The following is a 22,826-nucleotide window of genomic DNA, read 5'->3' as shown; positions in this document are numbered from 1 at the left end:
GGACATATCCAGACGCGCAGTCGTGTGTTCCGGAGAGCTCACAATGGGAACGCAGGAACGCCTACGCCCGGTGGTCCGAGGGCAGCAGCATCGTCTCAATTATAAGCTGCAGCGCACGGCACGAGAGGTCTCTCTTCCGCGGGTGTCTTTACCTTGTACCTCCGCCGAAGCAATAATGGATGTTCCCGAGAGATTGTGCCGTCGATTGTTGGCACCCTCTTATAGTGCGTTGTCGATCTCTCCCCCTTGCCCGTCAAGGATAGGGGAGTAGTAGCAGTTTTATTGTTGCGAAAGGTGTGATCTCTTTATTTGACTAATTTATGGCCACTCCACAACGAACCTTACCGGGGGAGTCTTGGTCTCAAAGACTCAAGGTACTGGAAAGCAAAGGATTCGGTGCAATAACTCAAACACACGAAACAAAAGCTGCTTACAAATTGATGACGCCATGCAGAGACATGTCGCGATCTTGTTTGCCTGTGGGCCCAGGGCGCACATCACAGACTGCTTAGGTCAGCAGCATATGTTCAGACGTTCTGGAGCGAGCTGGCGATGAAAGATGAGACCATCACGACATTGTCAAGCTCTGTCGGAAAGTAGTATGTGAGTAGTGTGTTTTTGTAGGTCACACGAAACGAAATAGCATCATCCGCGGCCGGCCAACAACAGAACGCGACCCCAGGACGGGATTTGTTCGGTCCAATTGAATTTAATTGTTCGCCGACGGTCGCCGGACCTTGCCCGTTGTTCCTTGGCCGGACTGAAGCTGGAGAGAAGCTGGAGGTTCGGCGCTTTGTGTTCGTCTGGCCGGTGGGATTGAGTTTCAAAACCAGAGCGACATTGAGACACAAAAAAACACACCAACAAGCAAAGCTGAAAAAGTCCTTCTCCACACATACACAAGAGTGTCGCACTTGTCCGTGTGAAACAGCGTCGTGTTTCGCGGGCGCGTGTTTTGCGCTTGATGACAACTCTCCTCAAATGTGCTCGATTCATCATCGCAGCTTACAAGATGAGAATGTGTAGACGGGTGTAGTTTTTTTCCAACCATACTCGTTATGTCATCCGCTTTCAGTGCTGATAATTTATTGTTTCGGCCACATAAAAAGCGTGTACGAACGAACAAGTAGTACTTGACTTGATTTGCTTCATAATGATGACGCACAGCTTCCCGCACCCGGGCGAATCTGAATTCTTCGTTTAGTGTGCAGGAGAGTATCGAACATCAGCACGACCACCAACGCTGGGAGAACGAGCAACACGTCACATAACTCAAATGAAACAATTCAATCCATTTAATCCCTCCTCTTGAGCCGATCGAATCTGATACGCCGTCGTATTTTTCATGTACGTGACCTCTAATATAAATAAACTTTCTGGTTCGCTCTGGTTCGCTCCACCAATCAGCACAGACACACTAAGCCGACAGAAAAACCAGATGGCTTTTCGGGGTTTCGATTAGAAGCGATCGATCGCCAGCAATTAGCGGCCGGTCGTCTTCTCATCTGTTAAAGTCTGGTTTTTATAGATCGTCTCATTAGTTCTATCATCGTCAACAACTCCAGATCGTTGAAAACGTTGACTAGCTTACCCAGCCTGTCATCTGAGCTTATTTGTAAGGATATATTGAAATCAAAATCCTGCAAAGGGCAACAAAAATCCTACCTGCACGGAAGATTTCACCGCAGCCATCGCAGCGCGAAGCAAACTGGGCATCGTAGCAGTTGCCGCAGTAGATCTTGTCCGCCTTCGAGCCGAACTGTTTGTCCACCAGCGAGATGCGGCATTTGTTGCACAGGAAGCACGCCTCGTGCCAGTGCTTATCCTTGTACGAGAGATCCTAAGACCGGGAGAGAAAGAAGGCACGACGGGGAAAGATAAGAGAGTGAAGGTCAGTTTCGTAGAGCGGAGGCGCCCGCGTATTTGTTGTAGTAGATTGTGTGTAGGAATTTGTAGCCTTACCTTCGAATCGATACCGATCGTCTTGTTGCACTCCTCACACACGTTGGCGAACACGTTCTCGTAGCACTTGATGCAGTACGGGTGCTCGTCCCGCAGCACGTACCGTTGGCCGGTGAGGCTTTCGTCGCACTGCCAGCAGCAGAAATGGCCCGAATGCCAGTCCTTCGACATAGCTTTGGTGTACTCGCCACTGAAAATAAGCTGCGTAGGGGTAAAGCAGAATCGAGTTAGAATTTGCAGCATTTGATAGAGGTGAGTAACAGATGTTTTAACTTGTAAATATCCGTCTATTCGTCGTTTATAACTAATGTTTATAACGTCATTAAATCTGTTCGATGCATTAAAACATTGAAGTCTCACTAATCTGCACTGACTAGAAGATGAAAATCTCTTAAAGCTGTAGGTCCCTTGAAGCGAGCCTTAGACTTGCTTGCAATATATTATAGTATCTTTAATCCTTGATGGCTGTTTTCAGTTTACATTACTTTAGACCTTTAGATACAGCGAGATACAATAAGTATCGCATTCCTGAGGATGCTTTCGTCACTAGGTTTAACTCAGAGAATCTTCATTGTAAGTGGTTTTTCGCTATATCTAAGAGTTAGAACTAGAGTCTCGAGTCTAGAGTCTCTATTGATACATAGTGCAAATGTTTAGATAGCCTTCTTTCATAGAATCGAAGCATACCTAAAGACTAGAGATACTGGACTTCAGATGTTCATGCCTTACAGGGTTTCCAAGATTTATTGGTTGGTTCCCATCAAATTTTTGGTGGGTTCCCATATTTTTTTGGTGCGTTCCCACGATTTTTTGGCCGTTTCCCAGATTTTTTGGTCCAATTGTATTGATATCCAATCGGAAAATACCAATAAATTATGAGAACGAACCAAAAATCTATGGGATACGATCAAAAAATCGTGGGAACGCACCAAAAAATCATGGGAACTGACCAATAAATCGTGGGAAACCCTGTATTGATTCATCCGAAAAATCCTTTTCATCTATTTTGTAAACAGGAGTTTTCAGCGGTTCTGATAATTTAAGCACACTTTACGAAAACCTTGCGTCATAAACGTTATGTCATAATCTGTCAAATCACAAATTGTATCACTTAATTCCAAACAGAGTTCAGAAAGTATACCAACTATATCAGATCATATATCATAACACCCTGAAATGTCTTTATTTAATACATTTCGTTCTAATTTTATGGAGATTATCAAAACTAATTTCCTCCTACTACTACGACTAAAAGTTGAAAAATGTTTCGAAAGTCGAGAATATAATAGAGTCTTAATTATGTGTTCAATGTCAAACGAATGAAAATGTTTCAAACATTGCTTCCCAATCAACAATTAAAACCAATTGACACAGAAGCAGCAAATACACTAAAATCCTAAAAAATATCTTGACATTCACAGATACATTTCTATTGATCAGATCAATAATTAAAGAACCTGAAGTATATGCAACATGAATCAAGAATCAAAACTGCGTAATTATTATATTAGTGAAACCTATTTTATCTATAACATAACATTTTAAGATTAGATTAGTGTGACAAGAAGAGGAAACCCCCCTTTTGTTATCTGCAATCATGCAATTGCATCATTTATACCTTTCAATTAGAGCAGGGATAACGAAAGACGTGGGACGGAACAATATCTGCCCGGGTTACGGTCGCTGGAATCATCATCAATCACATTCGCCCACAGCCAAACATTCCAAGCATCAACTACCCTCCCCACACCCTCTAATAGCACTCACCCCAAATGGGCAGCATAAGACATTTAAGTCACTCGGTTGGTTGGCGATTTGTTTTGAATCTCCCAGAATCTGTACACCGCTCGCCACCTCCGACCACCGCCGACACCCACGACCGATGCATATTCTTCAAAAACACACACACATACACACCGATTGCGGGGAAACCATGGCGAGCGATCACTAAAAATAGCACCATCATGGCCTAACCGCCGTTGGAGTGGGAAATGGTCGGATGGTGCGCAACCCAAAATTCGGTCATGTGTGCGGGCCGAGTGCAAAACCGCCAATATGGGCCGCCCCGAGACCATGGGGGCGCGGGCAGTTAGAAACGTTTTCCATTTCACGTTTGCCGCACGGTGTGCGGGAGCAACATCGCACTGCACAGCGAGCGAGAGAGCGCAAACCACAGCCCCCGCCGCTTGACGGATGATGCGGCACAGGAGACGAACGTGCAGTATGCAGCCGAATACAGAGAGCACGTACACACATTTTTCGTTCCATTCCGGTCGGTTTTCTTTGTAACTGAGTGGTGAATTCGGTTAAAATGCATCACCACCGGTTCGAGAGGCACAGCAATGGATGGAGGAGTTCACACGTAAATATTGCTTATTTTTGGCAGCGCCATCACAAAAAAAAATCCCCACTTGGTGCAAAATGTTGGTTCCTCCAATCCAATCTGGTTTCAACCGAAACCCGGCTCTTCACACTTTGCACAGACGGGCCGTCGATGAGGGGAAGAGGAAGTTTTCGATTTTCAGCTTGCACTTTGCATAAGAGGTGGGAAAGACATACGTAAAAAAGAATACATAAACACCACCATACGATGGTGTGAAATGAGCTACTTTTCCGTTGCCATCACTTAATGTCGGCCAGGCAAATTTTCACGCTTGCCCCATTTTTTATGCCACTACCACAACGAAGACATGGGGAAGCATAAGCGAAAACATTTGGCGTCCATAATTTGAAGCGGAAAATATGGGTTCCGGTGTGTTCGGTTTGCTAACACGCACCACGTTCGATCGCATGATCGTACCGAATGAAGCCAAAAATAGTACGTTGCAAAAATAAGATGATTGAAAAGATCGATTGATTAATTGAAGAGCATTTTTATGGCTTTCTATTCTATTCACATTGCAACAACTTTTAAACTTTTAAATAAAAAAAGTGAACCAACCAACGTCAATCGTCACTAATCGATCTTGACACAAACAATTGCACCATAAAAAAGAGCCCACCCATCAAGCAGGAAGAAACCGTGTCCCGACAAACTTGCCTTTAAGCGAAGGTAAATGTTCATATTTTTGCAACAATTTATTCGTTTATCCATCAACCTTGGCCCGGCACAGATGGACGTAATGGGGCATTTAAAATGGAGAAAAATTATATTTTATCGCTCAAGCGCATCTCTTCAACATTCCTTTGCCGACACAAGACATGAAGTGAAAACCCGTGTCCGCAATGTAATCGCACCTTCGATGAGGTCAAACAGCATCCTCCCGCCGGCTCCTAGCGTACGATCGACCGGCCAACGATCGTGTGCTCAAACTCATAACTCATGTCAACGATTTTACTTTACGAGCCCGCTCGGTTGCGCCTAATTTAGTCATTAACGCCCGAGAGCGCGATCGTGTGATCGTGTGAAAGACTGCAAAAAAAAAAACACGGAGGAGAACCGCAAATCGATACTCCAGCAAGGGTTTGGGCGAAGTAATCCGATTAACATCTCTCACGCGCTCGCTTTATAAGGGATACACCGATTCCTCAGGATGCCCAGGATTCCTGACGAAATGACCTCCACAGTTCAAGCAAGGACGTGTGTGTCCGGTAATGTGAGGCGTTGCGTGATGATGTCCACGTATGATTTCCAGCGATCGACCACACCGTGTTCCGTCCACCGTGACCGCTTGTGCACGCGGTGTGCCCTTTCGTTACCCCTGCTTGTCCTCCAGCGCGTTCTGGTTCTGGTTGATGAACTCGGACTGCTCCATCTCGGTGATGGTCACCTCGCCGGTCTGATCGGACGACTCGCGGCGCTTGGTGGTGGTCGTCTTTTTCACTTTGCGCGTCTTCTTCACCTCGACCGTCTGCGAACGCATTACATCAACGTCGGCCATTGTGCGAAGGAGAAGAAAATTTTTGTCGGGAAGAAAGTTCTAAGCTCTAAACACGCACACACGCACACTGGAGCACGGAAGAAAAATCACTTCCTCAGATTTCTGAAAAGCGACACGCGCGATTTGTCTCTTTTTCGGTTTTTAATTTCCCACTAAGAAACGGAAGGGCAGCTGATAGGCAGGCAAAGTAAAAGGCACTGTTGTGTTCTCTCCACGAGAAGAACTTTTCGTTACTATGTTTAAGCTAAGCTGGTTGCGGACTGTGTGAACCGTGCGTGTTCTGCTCACGCCAGACTGCCTTCGCTTGGGGTGCAGCACAAACGGGTTCTCTCCCGCGGTTCGGTCCCACCAAACACCACCCGTTTCGTTGCACCCGAACACTCCACCGCACACACACACATTCATAAAAGTGTGCGCGAGGAAAACGGCTGCCCTCAGTCCACTCTATACAGCCCCCTCTCGCCACTGCCGCACACCTGTCTGAGAGTTCGCCCGTTAGAAGTGGATAGAAAAGCGGCCACCAGAGCGAGTACGCTGCCTTTTTCCAATCGTACTTTTTCGTTAGATTTTTGCACACGTTTTACCGACCGGGCAAAGATGGAATATGTGATCCTTTTTCACCTCTCCCCTAACCTGGTAGATTTCCCGCCGTCAATATACGTTAGAGTGGTGAGTGTACTCGATTTGGTGCTCACTTTTCCGTTTAACGGGCTTCCCGTATAAACGGAGAGAATCAGATAGGAGGTGGCGCTTTTGGGGGATTTTTGAGACGAGTTTGCGCAGCTGCGCATTTTCCTCTTTGCTATGGTCGGCACACGATCACCATAAAGCCGTAGCATCCAATGCCCCGGAGTTCCAGCAGGAATGGGAGCGACTATGTCGAAGAGAGACAAAGTACTTTTGTGCGTGATTTAGAAAGATCCAATACATTGTTGGTTTGATAATGATGGTACTAGGAACTAATGATTTAGAATGAAATTATTGCAATTTACTTAAATTTAATACCAAATTTGATATTATGTCATACAAATACGGTTCAAATCACTACATTGTTAGTTAAGTATTTGAAAACATTCCGCATTTTTTGCGCAACATTTCTAGAAGCAAGCATGTGCACAGAGGTGTACGAGAAATTTGCCTAAAAGCAGGAAGAATAACTTGTTTATTCCAGTTTTGTCTGCATTTTGGTGCGTAAAATCTGTAGCAAACACGGTAAAAATATTTTAAATTTTCCAAACACCTTTTCCCCGTCAATAAACACAAAACTCCCCACTCGAAAAACAACATGACTCAGAACGGTTCAACAACAACAACAACATCATCCTTCCTGCGGCTCAGCGCGCAACAACCCGCAGCTAAATCTGTGCGTGCGTAGAAAAAAAACCTTCCCGTGCCGGAAAAACAGTCTCTCGATCACGCGAACCCGAACGAAACGCACGAACGGGAGCCAAAACAAAACGCCCGGGAGACGCTCCCACAGGGCCAGGCGCAAGGGGGGCAATGGGCGGTTGGTTCGCCCCCGCTCAAACGCACCCCGATGCGCGATATTTTTAGGCCGCCAAACGAAACGGGACACTCACGTGGCACGCGCCGTTTAACGGATTTACGCGCCCGTTACTATCAAAATTGATGATTCTGTTGCGCAGTCACTCACGTGCGTTCTCTCGCGCATACTCTCAGCAAGTTGTACTCACAACTCTGTTTCATGAATGAAAATTCACATCCCTTTCTCGCTCCAACGCTCTGTTGGAGCGCGGTAAAGGAAAGCAATCGCATTTGCGCGGGGATCGGCGCGAGGAAGCGCACAGGAGGCTTTCGTCAGCCGGTGGCAATAATTTCGTGACTGCACACGACCCGAACAAAATCCCGTTTACCCCGTTCAGAACGTTCATCGACTGGCCGTCCCACCACAAACACACACACGCAAACTCATACGTCGCGCCACCCGGGATTTTCCCGGCCGCCAGTTTTCTTTAGTAGGCCAGTCGTTGGCGCTCTCCCCCTAAAACCCTGACGGAGTGTACGGTATGTACGGCGGAGTGGCGGACCGCTCGGGACAATGGTTTTTTTGGGGATCGCTGAGAGACAAGAGGTCAAAGAAACAATTGGCCCGTAATGTGTGCACAGGAAGTGAGGAATGGGCGGCCAGTGGAAAGTATAAACGCCGCAGCAGAAAAGCAAATCTTGACAACAAAACTGTGAAGTGATTTTTCCTTCAACGCGCCAGCCAGCAACCCGTGCACATACGGACGCGGTCCGGTGGTCATGTGTTCGATGATTATCCCTTGTTTTTCCTCGCGCAGGGGGAGAGCTAGAGGAAACAGAAGCGTGTGGCACACACTTGATATTTTAAATGTGGCCCGGCGGAGTATGACTGGGGCGGGGTTTGCTTTGTAAATAAAAAGTATCCGGCATAATTAGACGGCGTAGCGGGCGTAACACAGCACACACAAGGAGTTTAACGACCGCTTATCATGTGGTGTTGGTAACGAACGTTTGACAGCATCCGGCAGGCAGGCTTGTGTTGGCGCAGTTTGGTCTTTGATGTGGTGGTTGGTGGGTTAGCAAGGGAAATGGAATGGGAGTGTCAGAAATAATATTTCAATTACAATAACCCGTCCTATGCAGTGATTACTTAAACAAGATTTAACAACATGCGTGATGGGAAGAGAATGTTTGGTTGGTTTTGCGCAATGTTACCTTTAGGACGTGGCTAAACAATTGGGTCTCTCAAACAGGGTCTGTGGAAGTGATGAGCAAGAAATATAACATTTCTCACAATCTTTCCTTTAATTTGACCACAAAATACACATTAAAACATAGAGAAAATAAAGAAAGAATATGGTAATACTCAATATCTACAGATATAGTTACCATACAAGTATCTACAAAAAAGTGCAATGAACATCGAGTAAATGTTAGTGAAATGGAATAAATGTTATTAATATTATGTAATATTATGTATAATTACGAGAAACTTTAGTTATAAAGTTATCAAATGATGTGCGATGCAGTTATACATTCAAATTGAGCGCTTGTACAACTAATAATTATTCCCATAGAATGAGACAAGTAAAACATACATTAAATGTGATTAAAAAACGGATATTTTCAATTACTAGCATGGCACAAAAGTAAAATCCATGGAACATAGCAGGAAACTAGATGACAAATGAAAGAACCTATAATTTTACCACAAAATAATTTAAAAATGCTGCAAGATCTGGAAACTGCGCATTCATTACTGTTTTTTTAACTGTATTTGTCTAATAAACGGCGTCACGTCACTGGGGGTCACATGGTACAGTAGTCAACTCGTACCTACTCAATAACATGCCCGTCATGGGTTCAAACCTAGAATGTACCCTCCCCTCGTAGCTACTACCCTCCCCTAGAATGTACCCTCCCACAAAGGGATTTGTGACTATCCGCGCTATGTGGTAATGGATTAAGTCTCGAATCTCGGCCTATACAGACCGGCATGTCCACGTAGGACGTTACGACAAATAGAAGAAATTTGGAATCATCATGCACATTTCATATCGTGATATATTATTTCAAATATTAATATAGTTAATAATGAATACAACAGGAATTAAGAAAATATACCTAAATTAATATTATTCTCGGTGCATCAAAATTGTTCAAAATATTCTGAAATACTAGTTCCAAAAAACATTCTTTTCAACTGAGTATTAAAACTTACACGAATATTGCTGCATCTTTTAAACGAACTTAGTAGACCCTCTATTTTACCTCAATCCATGCAGTCAAGTACTTGCCACGAAAGAAACAGATCCAAAAATGAATCCAAAAACGTTAGAGAAGTTGGTGCATTGGTTCATTGACTACCAGGTACCTCCATCACCGACTCTCAAAACGTAATCATAAATCTAAATTTCTGACCCACGAGCTAATATAGGAAAATAAGTCATTCCAAGTTACATTAAGATCTAATTATATATCAGAAAGAAAACATCAAACAGCAAGTAGTATGTATATTTCTTTGCCACACCAGATCTAAACAAAATTGCATGAGTGCAATCAATTCGCAATTATCCTGTCTGAAGTGTATTAAGCTTGTAGGAATATATTCCATTCCAGCATACACAGTAATTGTGTTCATTAAAACATCTGAACAAACAACCTTTCACTAAACAGTCACGAAATGAACCCTCAAATTTCAGCAGATCGTGCAGAAAGATCAACCTAGAACAGCGCGTTTTGCCAAATCTCTCCCCCAAACACTGCTAAGGTCAAAAACGGTGGCGGCCTTTGCGATGTCGCCCACCTGTTCGCGCGTGTCTGGTGCCCTTGGGGTGCTAAGCGGTCGGTTCGGTGTGGTTGTTGCCTCGGACAACCGTGTGCTATAAGAGGGCGCAGCGTGTACGAGTGTGCTCAGTTGTGGTAAGCTCTGTGTACTTCCCTCTGCACTTTTGCCTGCAAGCAGCACCGCACTACTGGTGGCGTGCCTTCCGGGCAGTGCAAAAATATAAACCAGCTTGTAACGTGTCGACATGTTTTACCATTTTTCAATAATTAGAGATACGCGCCCTAAAATGGACGGTGAAAACATGTCGGTGATAGGGTGTAAAGCCGGGAGTGTGGGTGGGATGGAGCACGCAATGGAAGCAAAGAACCACTACTACAACACACCCTGGGTGTAATGAAACTCCCTGTGGGCTGATGGTACACTGATGGATGCCGGCTGCCAGTTGCCGGTGATTTGGCATCATTTTTCAAGTGCAATCTCACGCCGTCATCATTGCTCGAGACGCGCGGCGTGTTGTTCGATGTTTTGTCATCTGTACGAATTCTTTGCAACGTGAGAGGTTTAGGCGTAAATCCTACCGGACGACGGTTGGTGTGTTTGCAAGGAAAGCAAGTGTTTGCACTCGGAAATGGTTCGGAAACGTGTCGACCAGATTTCTAATGTCAAGAGCTGTGCGAATCTTTGAAGGTTTGAGGCTAGGCTAGGCAGACCGTCTTTACGGTAACTAATAAGTTGTATATATTTTTGTAACGTGCATGACGTTGTTTTACTTCAAAGAGTCATCGTAAAATGACAAATTTATCATTGTGAACCTTAGGGTAACTAACGCTATCAATCGTACATCTTATGGGAAAGAACAAAACCTTACGTGTGTTAGATGTCATAAATTACGCGGATAGTCTTATAACAATACCAGAATCATTCGCGCTACTCAAAGTATCAATAAACAACACATTCTACACCAGGAAATCTTATACATTTAAGTAACATTAAAATTAATTCAAGAATTACAATCAAAACTTCTACCTTAAATGTTGTTCAACCAGCAATCAAGTCGGATTTCAAACATTTTCTAACTCATCCTGTCACATTAAATAAACATATCTCAAACCCCCGGTGGAAATATATCCTCAATTGTTATACTAATCTTCTGGGAACTTGTTTTTTTCATCTTATGTAAACATTTATGATTTTACTTTTATTCTTTACACATCAATCGTAATCGTAAAAAAGGCACTTACACCGTAACAATAAGCTCGGCGTACGGCAATAAATCGTGTAATAGTTACTAGAAAAATCAATTAATGTTTAGTCACTTTTTAATGCTTCATCCTCATTTCCCTCAACTAGATCATTCTCTTAATGTAACTGTACGTCATAGAGTCGAACCACGTCCGGGTTGTGGCGTTATCTGCGTCATGAGGCTTCAGACAATCCGTTTGGCGAAACAAAAATACATTTTTATTTACCCAAAAAAAAAAACCATAAAAACGATCACCAACGATCGTCACCGTTATATCGGTTGCCTATTTTCCGCGATTGATATCAAGCAAACTACCAGGAAAAACAAAACGCACAAGTGGACCAAAACACAAAAACTTCCTCCCACTCAGTGACTTTAACGTCATGGGACGCGAAAATTCGACAACACGCTGCCACTGTTTGTTTCCTGCGATTACGAGCGCGAAGAAGGTCCGCAAACAGGAGGAGGTTCGATCACACAACAGACGACTGTGATGGTGGTGGTGGTGGTGGTGGAGAAGATGGTTGTTGTTGTTTTTACAAACCACCGTTAACGGTTAAGGTCACTTTTGCGCTCGTTACACCGTCGAAACGACTTCACACTTCGTCTTCATTGGGAGAAATGATGAGAAAAAAACAAGAGGTTTGTTACAAATGGAAGAATAAAAAAGCGAACTACGCGTGTATCCATCGCAGGAAAAGCGTGCGGTGGCGTGTCCCTGATTCATGCCTGTTTCTCGAAGAGAAATTGATAAATTTTCACACGTCACCTTAGCATTGATGACGGAGGGACATAAAAAAAGAAATTGGACGCATATAGAAAAAAAGTATCCGACCGATTCCCTCACGATTTGGAGACATTGGAGGCGACGACATCGCACGCCAAAATAAGACACTGACTCACGTGGATCAGAATGACGGACAAGAGCTATTGAATCATAGATCAAAATCGATTGGCTCCTCGATCTGATTTTGTGTTGACATTGCGGTCGCCTTTATCAGCCAATCGCCACGATCGACGCTACTGATTAAACAACGACCAGACGTGAACATGCCAGCAACACCAATCTGTAATCATTCTTAATTATACCACCCTGCGGTGTCTGCGTGTTCTTTGTTTAATTACCACTCCTCAAATTTGTCATTCGTGCAAAAGCGAGAAAAATGTTAATCCCAAATGGCAGATAATTTATCGATGGCAATCAACAACACTGACTGCTCGCGCAATAATGCAACCGAGGAGCTGTGTTTGCAGTGATGAAACACGCGGATAGATAAATAAATAATTTGCTTCCCCGAGAAGAGCTCATAAACCAAGCCCCGTGGCATAAATATTATCCTATCCGGTTGTGCCCCGAGAACGAGCGCATTCGATTTTCATTCAAACGACGGCGGAATCGTTACATTTCTCTAATTTTTTTTCTTCTTCTTCTGCGGCGGAAGTACCTCCGCGTTTTTGTTTGTGTGGCGGTTTTGCGGATTCGAAGGATTTTAAGCCAAATAAAAATAAACTCAACGAATCGGTCGGTGGACAAAGACCCGCGGCAGGCAGGGGTAAAATAAAAAACACTGAAAAGTCATTCGGCAGGCGCACAGACAAATCGAATCGAAGTGAAGAGACGAATTTTATGATCTTCTGGCTACACACAGACACACAACTTAGCTGTTATGTGTTTTCCCCCTCATTTTCCTTTTAGAATAGATGCCGCACTCCGATCGATGGAAACAGCCGGTTCAGCGGAAAGGAGAGGTGGTGGTACACGTTTTTACGAGCGACCATAAATCAATGGACACTTGTGGGGTGGCTTTCGTGCTGCTTGTCGTTTGTCGAGGGTGCAAAAAGACGTCTCTTAAAAGATGATAAAATTTGAAGTCGCAACAAATTCACTACACACGCAATATGAAGTGTGCAGGTTTAGTGGAAAGATTGTTGCTTTGCAGCTTGTTAGTAAAGCTGGACGACCCAAAGCCAAACTGTTGGCCGGCACACAGGGCGAAACAACTTTACGGCGCAGAAAATAACATCTAATGTCTCCATAGTGGTGGTAGTGGAACAATAAGCGCACTCTCTTTTTGTGTGCGAGCCACCCATTCTGTTTGTGGGTGGGTGGGTGGTTATATCGGAAATAGATTTGACGGAAGCGCGTTGACAGATGTGGGTCGAATGTCGCGATACACGCGAACGCCGTGGTGTCAGCACCTCCCCACAGGAGAAGGAAAATTAGTTGGGCAACTGGTCAAGCGCTATGGCAGTTGGTTTGTTACCTTTGCGGTCGGTTCGTGTGGTCGGTTTCGTCACCCGATGATAGGATATGATGTTGGCTATAAGTGGCTTACCTGTGAAAGAGAAAATAAAAACCATAAACATTAGCATATGTCCACTTGACCGCGTTCTCGTTCGAAGATATACTGTCAATTTCAAAGCGAGGGACCATGATGGATGAAACGGCGCTAAACTAGAGGTTAGTTTGTTCAACAAATCATGCAATAATCATACGATCAAAAGGCACATCATACTTTTTGGATGAATTATAGCTTCTTTTTGTCACATATACTTGTTTTCAAATGTTTTGATTCACATTATTATGATCGTGCTCCTCTATAACACGATCAAATACAAATACCATTAGTTAGAAAACGGTATTACAAGGAGGGCCAGTATTAGAAGACCTGTTCTAATGTGTATCGGATTGCCGGAATATTCGTGGTGTAATTTGCTTAGCCGGTCTCGTAGTACAGTCGTCAACTCGTACGACTTAACAACATGCCCCTCAAATAGACCGTGCCGCCATGCGTAGGGTTGACTATCCTGCTATGGGGGGAAATCAATTAGTCATTGAAAGCCATGCCCACAAGTGGTACAGGCAGGCCTTGACCGACAACGGTTGTTGAGCCAAAGAAGAAGAAGAAGAATTTGCTTTAACAAACAGGAACAGCATTTATACATAGTTGCCTTCCGTAGGATCAGTAGTGTTTCAGAGATTCATACAGGTACTGTATTTTGGCGTATATAACGATTCCCTTAAAAAAATGACCAAAAAAAGATTAAGGGAGTCGTTATACACGGGTAGTAATTATTAGATTACACCTAAGGCATTCGATTACAAACAAATAAAGTCTGGTGTACGTCTGGAGGAAAAAGAAAGTAGATTGAAAGGAAACAATTGATCTCACTGGTCCTTTAAAATAGCGATTCATATTCATAAAAAAGGAACCGATTAAGCCTCAAAAACTCTAAAACTATACTTGCTCCGAAAATGCCAAAGAAAAACGAACTTTATATGAATCAAATTAGTAACATTGAAAGAATTGATTTTGTTGTTTTTAAATTTTATAAAATTAAAAAAAAAAATCAACACGATGGTAGTGTATTTACGCGCATAAGCATGTTTAATATGGCAGAACTTGTTTATCAGGCACAACGTCTTGCTTGTCACGTTCTTTTTAAGGGATTACAAGAATGAGTTCAAGAAAGCTCTGCATTAAAAAAATCAATTTTAGAGGCAGCGATAACATGTGATTCTTCGTCATTATTTTGATAAATGTTTGACCAGGTCTAGAGATATAAAGCAATAAGACAAACAACAGACTATCGGTGTTTATCTTGGAATCATTTATTTTTTACAGATACCACAGCATACCGAGCATATCACATTATCAGGAATTAATCATTATCAGAAATAATTGACGCAATAAAGTAAAAGTGGACGTGAAGAATACCAATCTGCGTGTGCATGCATACCAGCTTTTGAGACTTATTAAATACCACACCCAATCCTGAAAATTGATCCTATCCGGAATGGGAATCGAACACGATAAGTCTTGTAGAAGCCGTTGCTTCTTACGAATAGACCACCTGGTCTCATCTGCGAACTGACTGTAAATTGGGTTCATATGAATATTACAGTCGCTAGCGTACGTCAAAAACAGAACGTCGATTGTCTTCACTACGTACAGTGGAAAATTAATCAACAAAAAATATGTTATTAGCTTTAGTTTGTCAATTCAAAGGATTATTTATAGATGTTAAAACATATAAACTAATTTGCCATTTTACTCAATATTATTCCCAAAATTCTAAATAACTGGACTGAACCTCGTCCAACTTCATTTACATATTATTTTCTACCAATCCAGTCCGGTTGTAAACAGCAAAAACTAATTAAGCAGGCAGCTTGTTTACAACTGCATTTTAATTTCCCATGCCCATGGTTGCGCAATCCCAAAAAAAATGCATTTTCATTTAAGCAAACAGCCGACTTTTCGCCACAGGACTCTAACGTCCCCTCCTTCCCAAGATCCTCGTACCGAAAATCAGTTTATTGTAACCTAAAGGTCGGCGATTTCGCTTTTCCAAACATTCAAACGCGGCACCAGAGTCAGAGCTCACGGTAGAGGGATGGTAAAATGAGGTAATAGCTGGCCTAGTAGTAGCAGTAGCAGTAGTAGTAGTAAATGCCACCGAGCTTGGCAGTGAAGGTGTTGTACCGTGCACAGCAACAAAGCAAACGAAACGAAACGAACGAAGAAAAGCAAAACACACATATCCAATGACCTGTTTACGCCGAAATCCAACCGACGATGCGTTTCCTTCACCCCCAAAAAGGGCAAGGGAATGTGGTGGGTGTGCAAGGGTCAGCCATGCCTACCATTTCATCCCATCCCAGGACGGGAGGCCTTCTCTGTGCGGCACATTTCCGAAACAATAAATCAACTAAATTCTTAACCCGAATACACTCACGCCCCAGGTCGGGAGGTGGGTGGGAGGCCTCCGCGTTGTCCGTTTTATTTTTCACCCAGAAGGTTTTCGCGATGGATGGATAACGCTGACTTCGCTGCCCCCGGACAGAGCGCGCAAAATGGTACCGCCACCACATGGCCGCGTTTCACAAACCCAAACCAACAAAAGTGCACCGGGCGCCGCGCACCGTTTGGTGATCGTTCGCCCAGCCCGCCTAGGTGATCGTATCGTGTGCTGGCGCGCGCACAACTTATGCACCCGGCACGATCTCAGCAGTCGCAGCACCACAATCTTTTTTTTTCCGGACACGTCCCCCATGTGACTTTCCTCCACATTTTCCCGTGCAAAATTGATGAACATTCTGCCATCTGCGTGCGCGACAAAACATTTGCCCAACTGAAATGCCCGAAAAAGAAATGGAAGCGAACGAAAACACACACACCGCGGACCAAACCGAAATCGAATAAATCGGTGGTGGCGTGCGCGACTCTGAGCGAACCGACCTGGCCACGCACAACCCCTGCCTTAACCTCCACACCCGTACAATGGGTGAACTCTCGCAGGGCAGCAGGATGTCAGGGCAGCGATGGAATCTTTAAATTTAATATTTTACATTCTCCATCCACCCGATCGGCTCTAAAGACCAACTGAAGCCAATTCCCCACCGTCCATTGGCGAGTTGGCTGCCAAGTGGTTATTAGTGATGGGAAAGAGACAGAAAAAAAACACCCCCAAAAAGAGCGTGACGTCGTCCTCGACCACTTGACTCTTTTCGCAGACTCACAGAGATCGTCACGCACGACGGTTGAAGAGGGATGAAAGGAGATGAGGATCACTATTTTTCCTTTGGATTCAAAACCCTCCGAAGCTAATGTTCCATCCCTCCCTGCCCATTGGTCGCTCATTAGCCGTAGAGCAGCTATTCAGCAACAAATTGATGGAAATTCCACAGATTACGTATGATTTTGGCGTGGGCCGACTGATTTTGCACCGTCTGTGGAGAGCGGACCTGATTTACGATGCGCAATGGGGGTTTATCATGGACCGATTGATGTGTTGCTACCATACATCGGTGTTTTGTTCCTTCAACCAAGATAATGGGAATCAGTTCGATCGAGGAAAAGATTCCTCTTAAACGCTACAACGTGGAAAGGGTGGAAAATTCATTTTTCCAGCCGGTCCGTGTCCACCGTCATGTGACCGTCATGTGGTTATATTTAGATTTATTAGTGAGACTCGAGCGTGTGTTAGGCGCATCATATGGTGTGGTGGAACGCTATTTTTATTCACCTTTTGCCACAAGTGGACATTAAGGAATGAAAAACACACTTCTCTTCCTCCTACTTTTCCCTCAGTGTCACACAGACACACCGTTGTGCACTGCACTTATGGCGTTAAGCTATTTTCCATGCTCTGCTACTTCCGGTGACATTTGAATTTGGTGCGAATGTTCGCCAGCCCGGCGATGATCGTTTGGTTCGAGTGTTGCTAGGCACTACCCAGCGACTCCACTAAAATAGGTGAATTTGTGCATTCCATCTATGCACTGTTGCAACAGTAATGCACAGAGCAACACGTATAAGGCATGGAATTTATTCACTCCATCACCGTTAGAAACATTGTACAGCTCACAAATGCAGTAGCGCAGTGTTTGGTGTTTGATTTATAGATCAATTAACTTTCGCCCACTACGCGGGCCCACGGTCGTTTTCACAGGTAGAGATTATTGAAGATGATTCACCGTTTATTTATACATTAAAATGAACGCATTTTGCTCCGGAGGGATGAAAGGAGGGGCCATGATTTTGTAGGTGAAGGTGTATCTGTTTTATTTGTTTTGTGGAATTTGTAACATTTACGCCGCTACACGCCGCAGTGACTAGTTCGTGGCGTCGCGTTTGCCAATTATCAAACCGAACGCAAACACACACAGTGAAAAAAAGTACCGAAACGTCTTCAAACACTCTGGGCAGCTTCCATTTCACAGCTGTTCGTGGTGCGTTTTGGCCAAATTCCTATCGAACAGATGCAGGTTGAGGTGTGATGGACAGTTTAAAATTACGCGAAATTCCACGGTCATACCGCAGATGTGGTCCCGATGTAAAGCCAAAAGAGTAGGCGCAGTAAAGAGCGCGACGTCGACGTTGGTTAAAGGGCGAAATGTTTATTCAAGTTTTGGCACACCTAAGGAAATTTACTATCGAACATATATTTTATTGTATAAGATACATAAAAAAAGTCTTTCATGAATGGAGTTTGGCTTCAATGAGCAGTAAACTTCCTTCGTCCATGAGATAGGAAACACTAAATTAAAAGGTATGATCCTTTGCAAAAAGTATTATCGTTATTTATATGTTTTTGTAGACTATAGAACTTAAAATATACACAACAATTTGAATACTCTTTAGATATGACCACATCAAAATCAACATGAAAAATGTGTTCGGTTTTCAGAAGATATCCATAAAATCTGTACAACGTCTATGCTGCATATTGCAAAAATGAATGTCGATTTTATCTCTTTTTTTAATATTTTAAATAAGTCCCACCTCTTACCACAACAAAGGTTTGAGAAGGACGGAAGTATCTTTGCGATAATATTGCTCTAACGTAGTTTTTGAATAAATTAAAAATTACGAGCAAGTGGTGGCATCGGACGTCATTCAAAAGAATCTACACACTCATCGGAGTCATACACACACCCAAGACGACCAACATAGCTCAATAAAAACGGGCCTAACTCGATCGAATACATCAGGACACAACTGCGACATGGATATGGGCAGTTCCACTGATACCAACACGCTTGGCCATTCACTCTCTCATGACTTTTTTTACTGTGATCAGTTATGGAATATGTCACTGTCACAGTCATGGCAAATTACGGCTGAAACAAAATCATGTCAGCGTCACGCGCTTTACTGTGATGTTCAGCGGTGAGATTCAAACAGTTGTTGCGACCATCACAAGCTTGATGACATCGTATGCAACCAACTTTTTTCAGTCACTTTGTCGCGACATGTTTAGTCGGTGATCGCGATGATCATGGGAGATATACGGTGCTTGCGAGTGGTTCCAACAAACATCATGAGCATGTTTTATCGCTCTGTTTGACCCGACAGACAATCAAAGCAGAGAAAGCTAGAAAGAATTCTCATTTTGTTGCTTGGGAGCACACGCCAAGTATATTCCAAGAATATCGTGATTATCATCGACAGAAAATGCCGTGACCAAATGAGTGACAAAGAATTGGTTGCCAAACAAAATGTCATCAGGCATGTGATTGGCCCACCAACTTTTTCAATCTTACCTCTGATCATCTCAGTTGTGTACCTGAGCTGAGTTGAGCTAATTCGTTACAGTGATGAGTGTTAGTGACTGCAACAGAGGTATTTGGCAGCACTGTCAGTGCTGCAAAATGTCACTATCAATGTCATAAAAAAATCTGACTGAAACAAAATCCATATCAGCGTCACGTACTCAATCGTAATAATCAGAGGTGATACTCAGAACGATTGGTGTGACTAATACATGCTCATGACTGTTATTGAGTATCAGCAATGAACATCAAACTACCACGGAACAGCACTGGAATGAAGCATTCGAAACTCTTGTATATGTTCAATCGGCTGAGAATAAATCCTTCTAAATCAAATCTCGCAATATTAAACTACTTGCGATATTGCAATAAGGCATGCCATTCCATGAAAATGTTGTAATGAGATAATTATTGAAAATGTTTCTTCTACAGTGTTTCTCTAGCCAGCTCAACACTGTAAGCTTCATTTCCAATTAGTAAAATCCCTATTCAACATTGTCAAATGAACGTCCAGCGTATACCGAGCAACCAATGACAGATCATTCGAGTTTCCATTTTTATTGTTGAAATGTATTTTACGGGATCAAATTGTTTGCTTCCTATGTTGAGCTGGCTAGTAAACCCTATAGCTCTTTGGTATCGTTCATCCCAATAATTGGTCGATCCAATTATGGCAAATTAATAGATCGACATTGAAAATAGGCTCAGACCAATATCCTGTCGTGGGAGTGGTCTAGATGTGTCATACTTTAAAATAACAACTAATTTGGTTTTGTAATCGTTTTTCCATCATTATGACCCAATTCCACCGTGGACATCTCTACTAAAGCACCCTTTTCGTGCATAGAATTTGCGCAGTTAAATTGTAACAAAAGCTGCTACCAACAATCCTGTCCAACAATTTTGACGACTGCATAAATCACCAGCGCGTCACTCGTCAACAATGAACTCATGTTCAAAACCGTTCTGCAAAACAACCGGCGCTGCAATAATTGTTGCAAAATCTTTCACCTTTCTCTCGTTATCTTATGCCCTACCCTACCCACTCTCAAACACACGACCTAAACCTGACCTACTAGCTACCAAACAACAAATCTGCTGCTGCGCTCTAGGTGCAAACCACCGCACAAAAACTCATTACAACCTACCCCACCCCGCCTAATTCCTACCCAAAATCCCTTCAAACTACATTGCCACCGTGCCACCGGGTCTGTGTGTCTATTTGTGGATCGAACGACAGAACGGACAGACACCTCACCACGGTTGATCTGCTGTGCTGATGAAGCGTTAAATGTTTGGCTCGCGTCCCAAATGGTTTCTAGCGGTCTAGTGCGGTGCAATTCTCTCAGGACGATTCGTTAATTAAATTGTCAACAACGTGGTGTCGTGGCCAGAAGATATAGTAAAAAGTTAAACACATTAACACAACACACACACATTAAAAGCACACACACACACACACACACAAACACAGCATTTCGATTGCCATACTTATCGCTGTAGCATTGCGTTTGCACACCTTTTAGTAAAACTGCAACGGTGCAACTCGGGTTAGTTTCGAAAGGGGCGCTCTTTCTTTCGTAATAGTTCAATTTTATTGTACAAAAAAAAAAGAAAAGAAGTACACACAACCAACAACTACAAGTCAAAAAAAACAACGCCGGATGCTCGATCGAGGGGGAAGCGGGTGGGTTTTGTGCAACAAGTGTTTTCTGGCTGGGCGATTGTTGGGTTCTTTAAGGACATTTGTTCCGTTTTTCGTTATCTCGTTTTCTCCAACAAGAAGGTGTGTTGTTTTGGTGGTTTTTTTCCGGTTCCGTCTTGGCTGTTGATGTGTGTGTGTTTGTGTATCTTCCTTGTGTTTCATCGTTATTCGTTACTGTGGCTGTTTCGTGTGTTCGTTGTGTGCCGCCGCACTGCCCGCCGCTGACTCCCACGAGAGCGGAGATAAGGAAGCGCCACCCGACGACTCTAACGATGGGTGCGGGGTGGGTGGCGCGGGCGAGACGCTGCGACTCGGCGGTCCCAAAATAAGGCCCCCCATGTTGCCAATGTCGAACGCAAGCTCGTCCGGGCGGAGGAGCGGCTCGCTGCGGCTCGGCGCACGGGACGGCGTCGGTTCGCGGCTCTTCGCCTCGAATATCAGCCCATCGAGATGGCCGATCTCGAACACCAGCTCCTCGGGCGATGCGTCCAGCGGCAGTGGTGAGACCGACGGCGTCCGGGACGGTACGACCGGCACGGTGAGGCTCGGCCGTAGCGGTGCGGTAGTAGTGTGGTGCTGTGGTGATGGTGGTGCTGCCGGCGACTGCGGCGAGTGTAGTGAGGAGGAAAGCGGTGAGCTACTGTCGTGCGTGTCGTGCGAATCGGAGGGAATCGGTGTGAAATGGTGCTTAGGTGCGTTGTGATTGTGGTAGCTGTTGAGCAGCGGTGAACCGAGCGCGAGCGAGGAGGAAACGGTCGGGGAGGGTTGGGTGGCCAGCGAGAGAGAGGGTGAGGGAGGTTGCGAGGATGGGGAAGAAAGATCCGAAAGGTCCGAAACGAGCGACACCGGCGAGGGCGTAGCGTAGGCCGGCGTCCGATGCACGGGAAACTCGTTGCGTTCGTCGCCTGGTTGCGCCGGCGCTGTCGTTGTGGCCGGTGTCAAGGGCTTCGAAGGTTGCGGTGTGTTGCCGGCCGACTGGGGCAGAGCGGCGGGAAAGAGGGCCTCCACCTCCACCGCCTGGCGGCAAATCTGTTCCACCTCCTCGTCGTCGCTGTCAAAGTCCTCCAGCGCCAGGTGGCTCGTCTGGTTGTCGGGGAACTTTTTGATCCACTCGCAGTAGCTGACGCGATGGTTCAGCGTGACGCCCTCGTGCGCGTGGCTCTGGCCGTAGAACGATTTGGCGGACATTTCGTCGTGAAACTGCGCATCGGTCCCTTGCTCGTCCGTCAGCACGAGGCTGGGCAGCGCGGCGGGATAGAGATAGGCCGGCTTCACGAGCGGCGGCGGCTCGAAGCTGATCGCGTCCATGCTGTTGATGTAGTCCTCCAGCTCGGACGGCGTCACCGACAGGTGCTGCTCGGTGAAGCTGTCCATGAACGTCTGATCGTAGTCGATCGGTGTGAGGCTGCGGGCGACCCGCTTGCGCTCCTTGTACCGGCGCCCTGGTGGCGCAGGCGACGAACCCGGCGACGCCGACGCTTTGGACCGTCCGGAGCCCCGCCGTCTCGGCGCCACCGACAGCAACTGCTGCTCACCGTTCTCGCCCTCGGTGTCGCCTTCCGCGCCCGCATCCGCATCGACGAGCGCGGCGGCCAGCGGTGAAAGCAGCCGACCAGCACCACCACCAACGTCGTTGCCATCCGCCGGAGTGACTGCACGAGCCGACGGCGCGTTGCTGCTGCCGAGTCGGAGATCTCCCTAGA

At 44.9% G+C, this 22,826-nt stretch overlaps 1 protein-coding gene across 19 annotated transcripts in view; it reads right to left on the bottom strand.

The window, feature by feature from the left end:
* Positions 1–22,826, bottom strand: part of LOC1276101 (four and a half LIM domains protein 2) — a 94,039-nt gene that overhangs the window by 13,806 nt on the left and 57,407 nt on the right. For 15 of the 19 annotated variants that reach the window (XM_061643155.1, XM_061643142.1, XM_061643151.1 and 12 more), the window contains 2 exons: positions 1,963–2,163; positions 1,666–1,840 (listed from right to left, as the gene is read on the bottom strand). In XM_061643155.1, coding sequence (XP_061499139.1) covers positions 1,666–1,840; positions 1,963–2,163 — 376 coding nt within the window. Of the gene's footprint in view, positions 1–1,665; positions 1,841–1,962; positions 2,164–5,661; positions 6,157–20,969; positions 22,822–22,826 lie in introns of those variants that run through there. The other 4 variants (XM_061643139.1, XM_315408.5, XM_315409.5 and 1 more) reach the window with 3 other exon arrangements.

This window comes from Anopheles gambiae, chromosome 2 (genome assembly GCF_943734735.2).
Source record: "Anopheles gambiae chromosome 2, idAnoGambNW_F1_1, whole genome shotgun sequence".
Taxonomy (NCBI): domain Eukaryota; kingdom Metazoa; phylum Arthropoda; class Insecta; order Diptera; family Culicidae; genus Anopheles; species Anopheles gambiae.
Note: the sequence above shows the minus strand (reverse complement) of the source record. Positions and strands in the feature narration are given on the sequence as shown.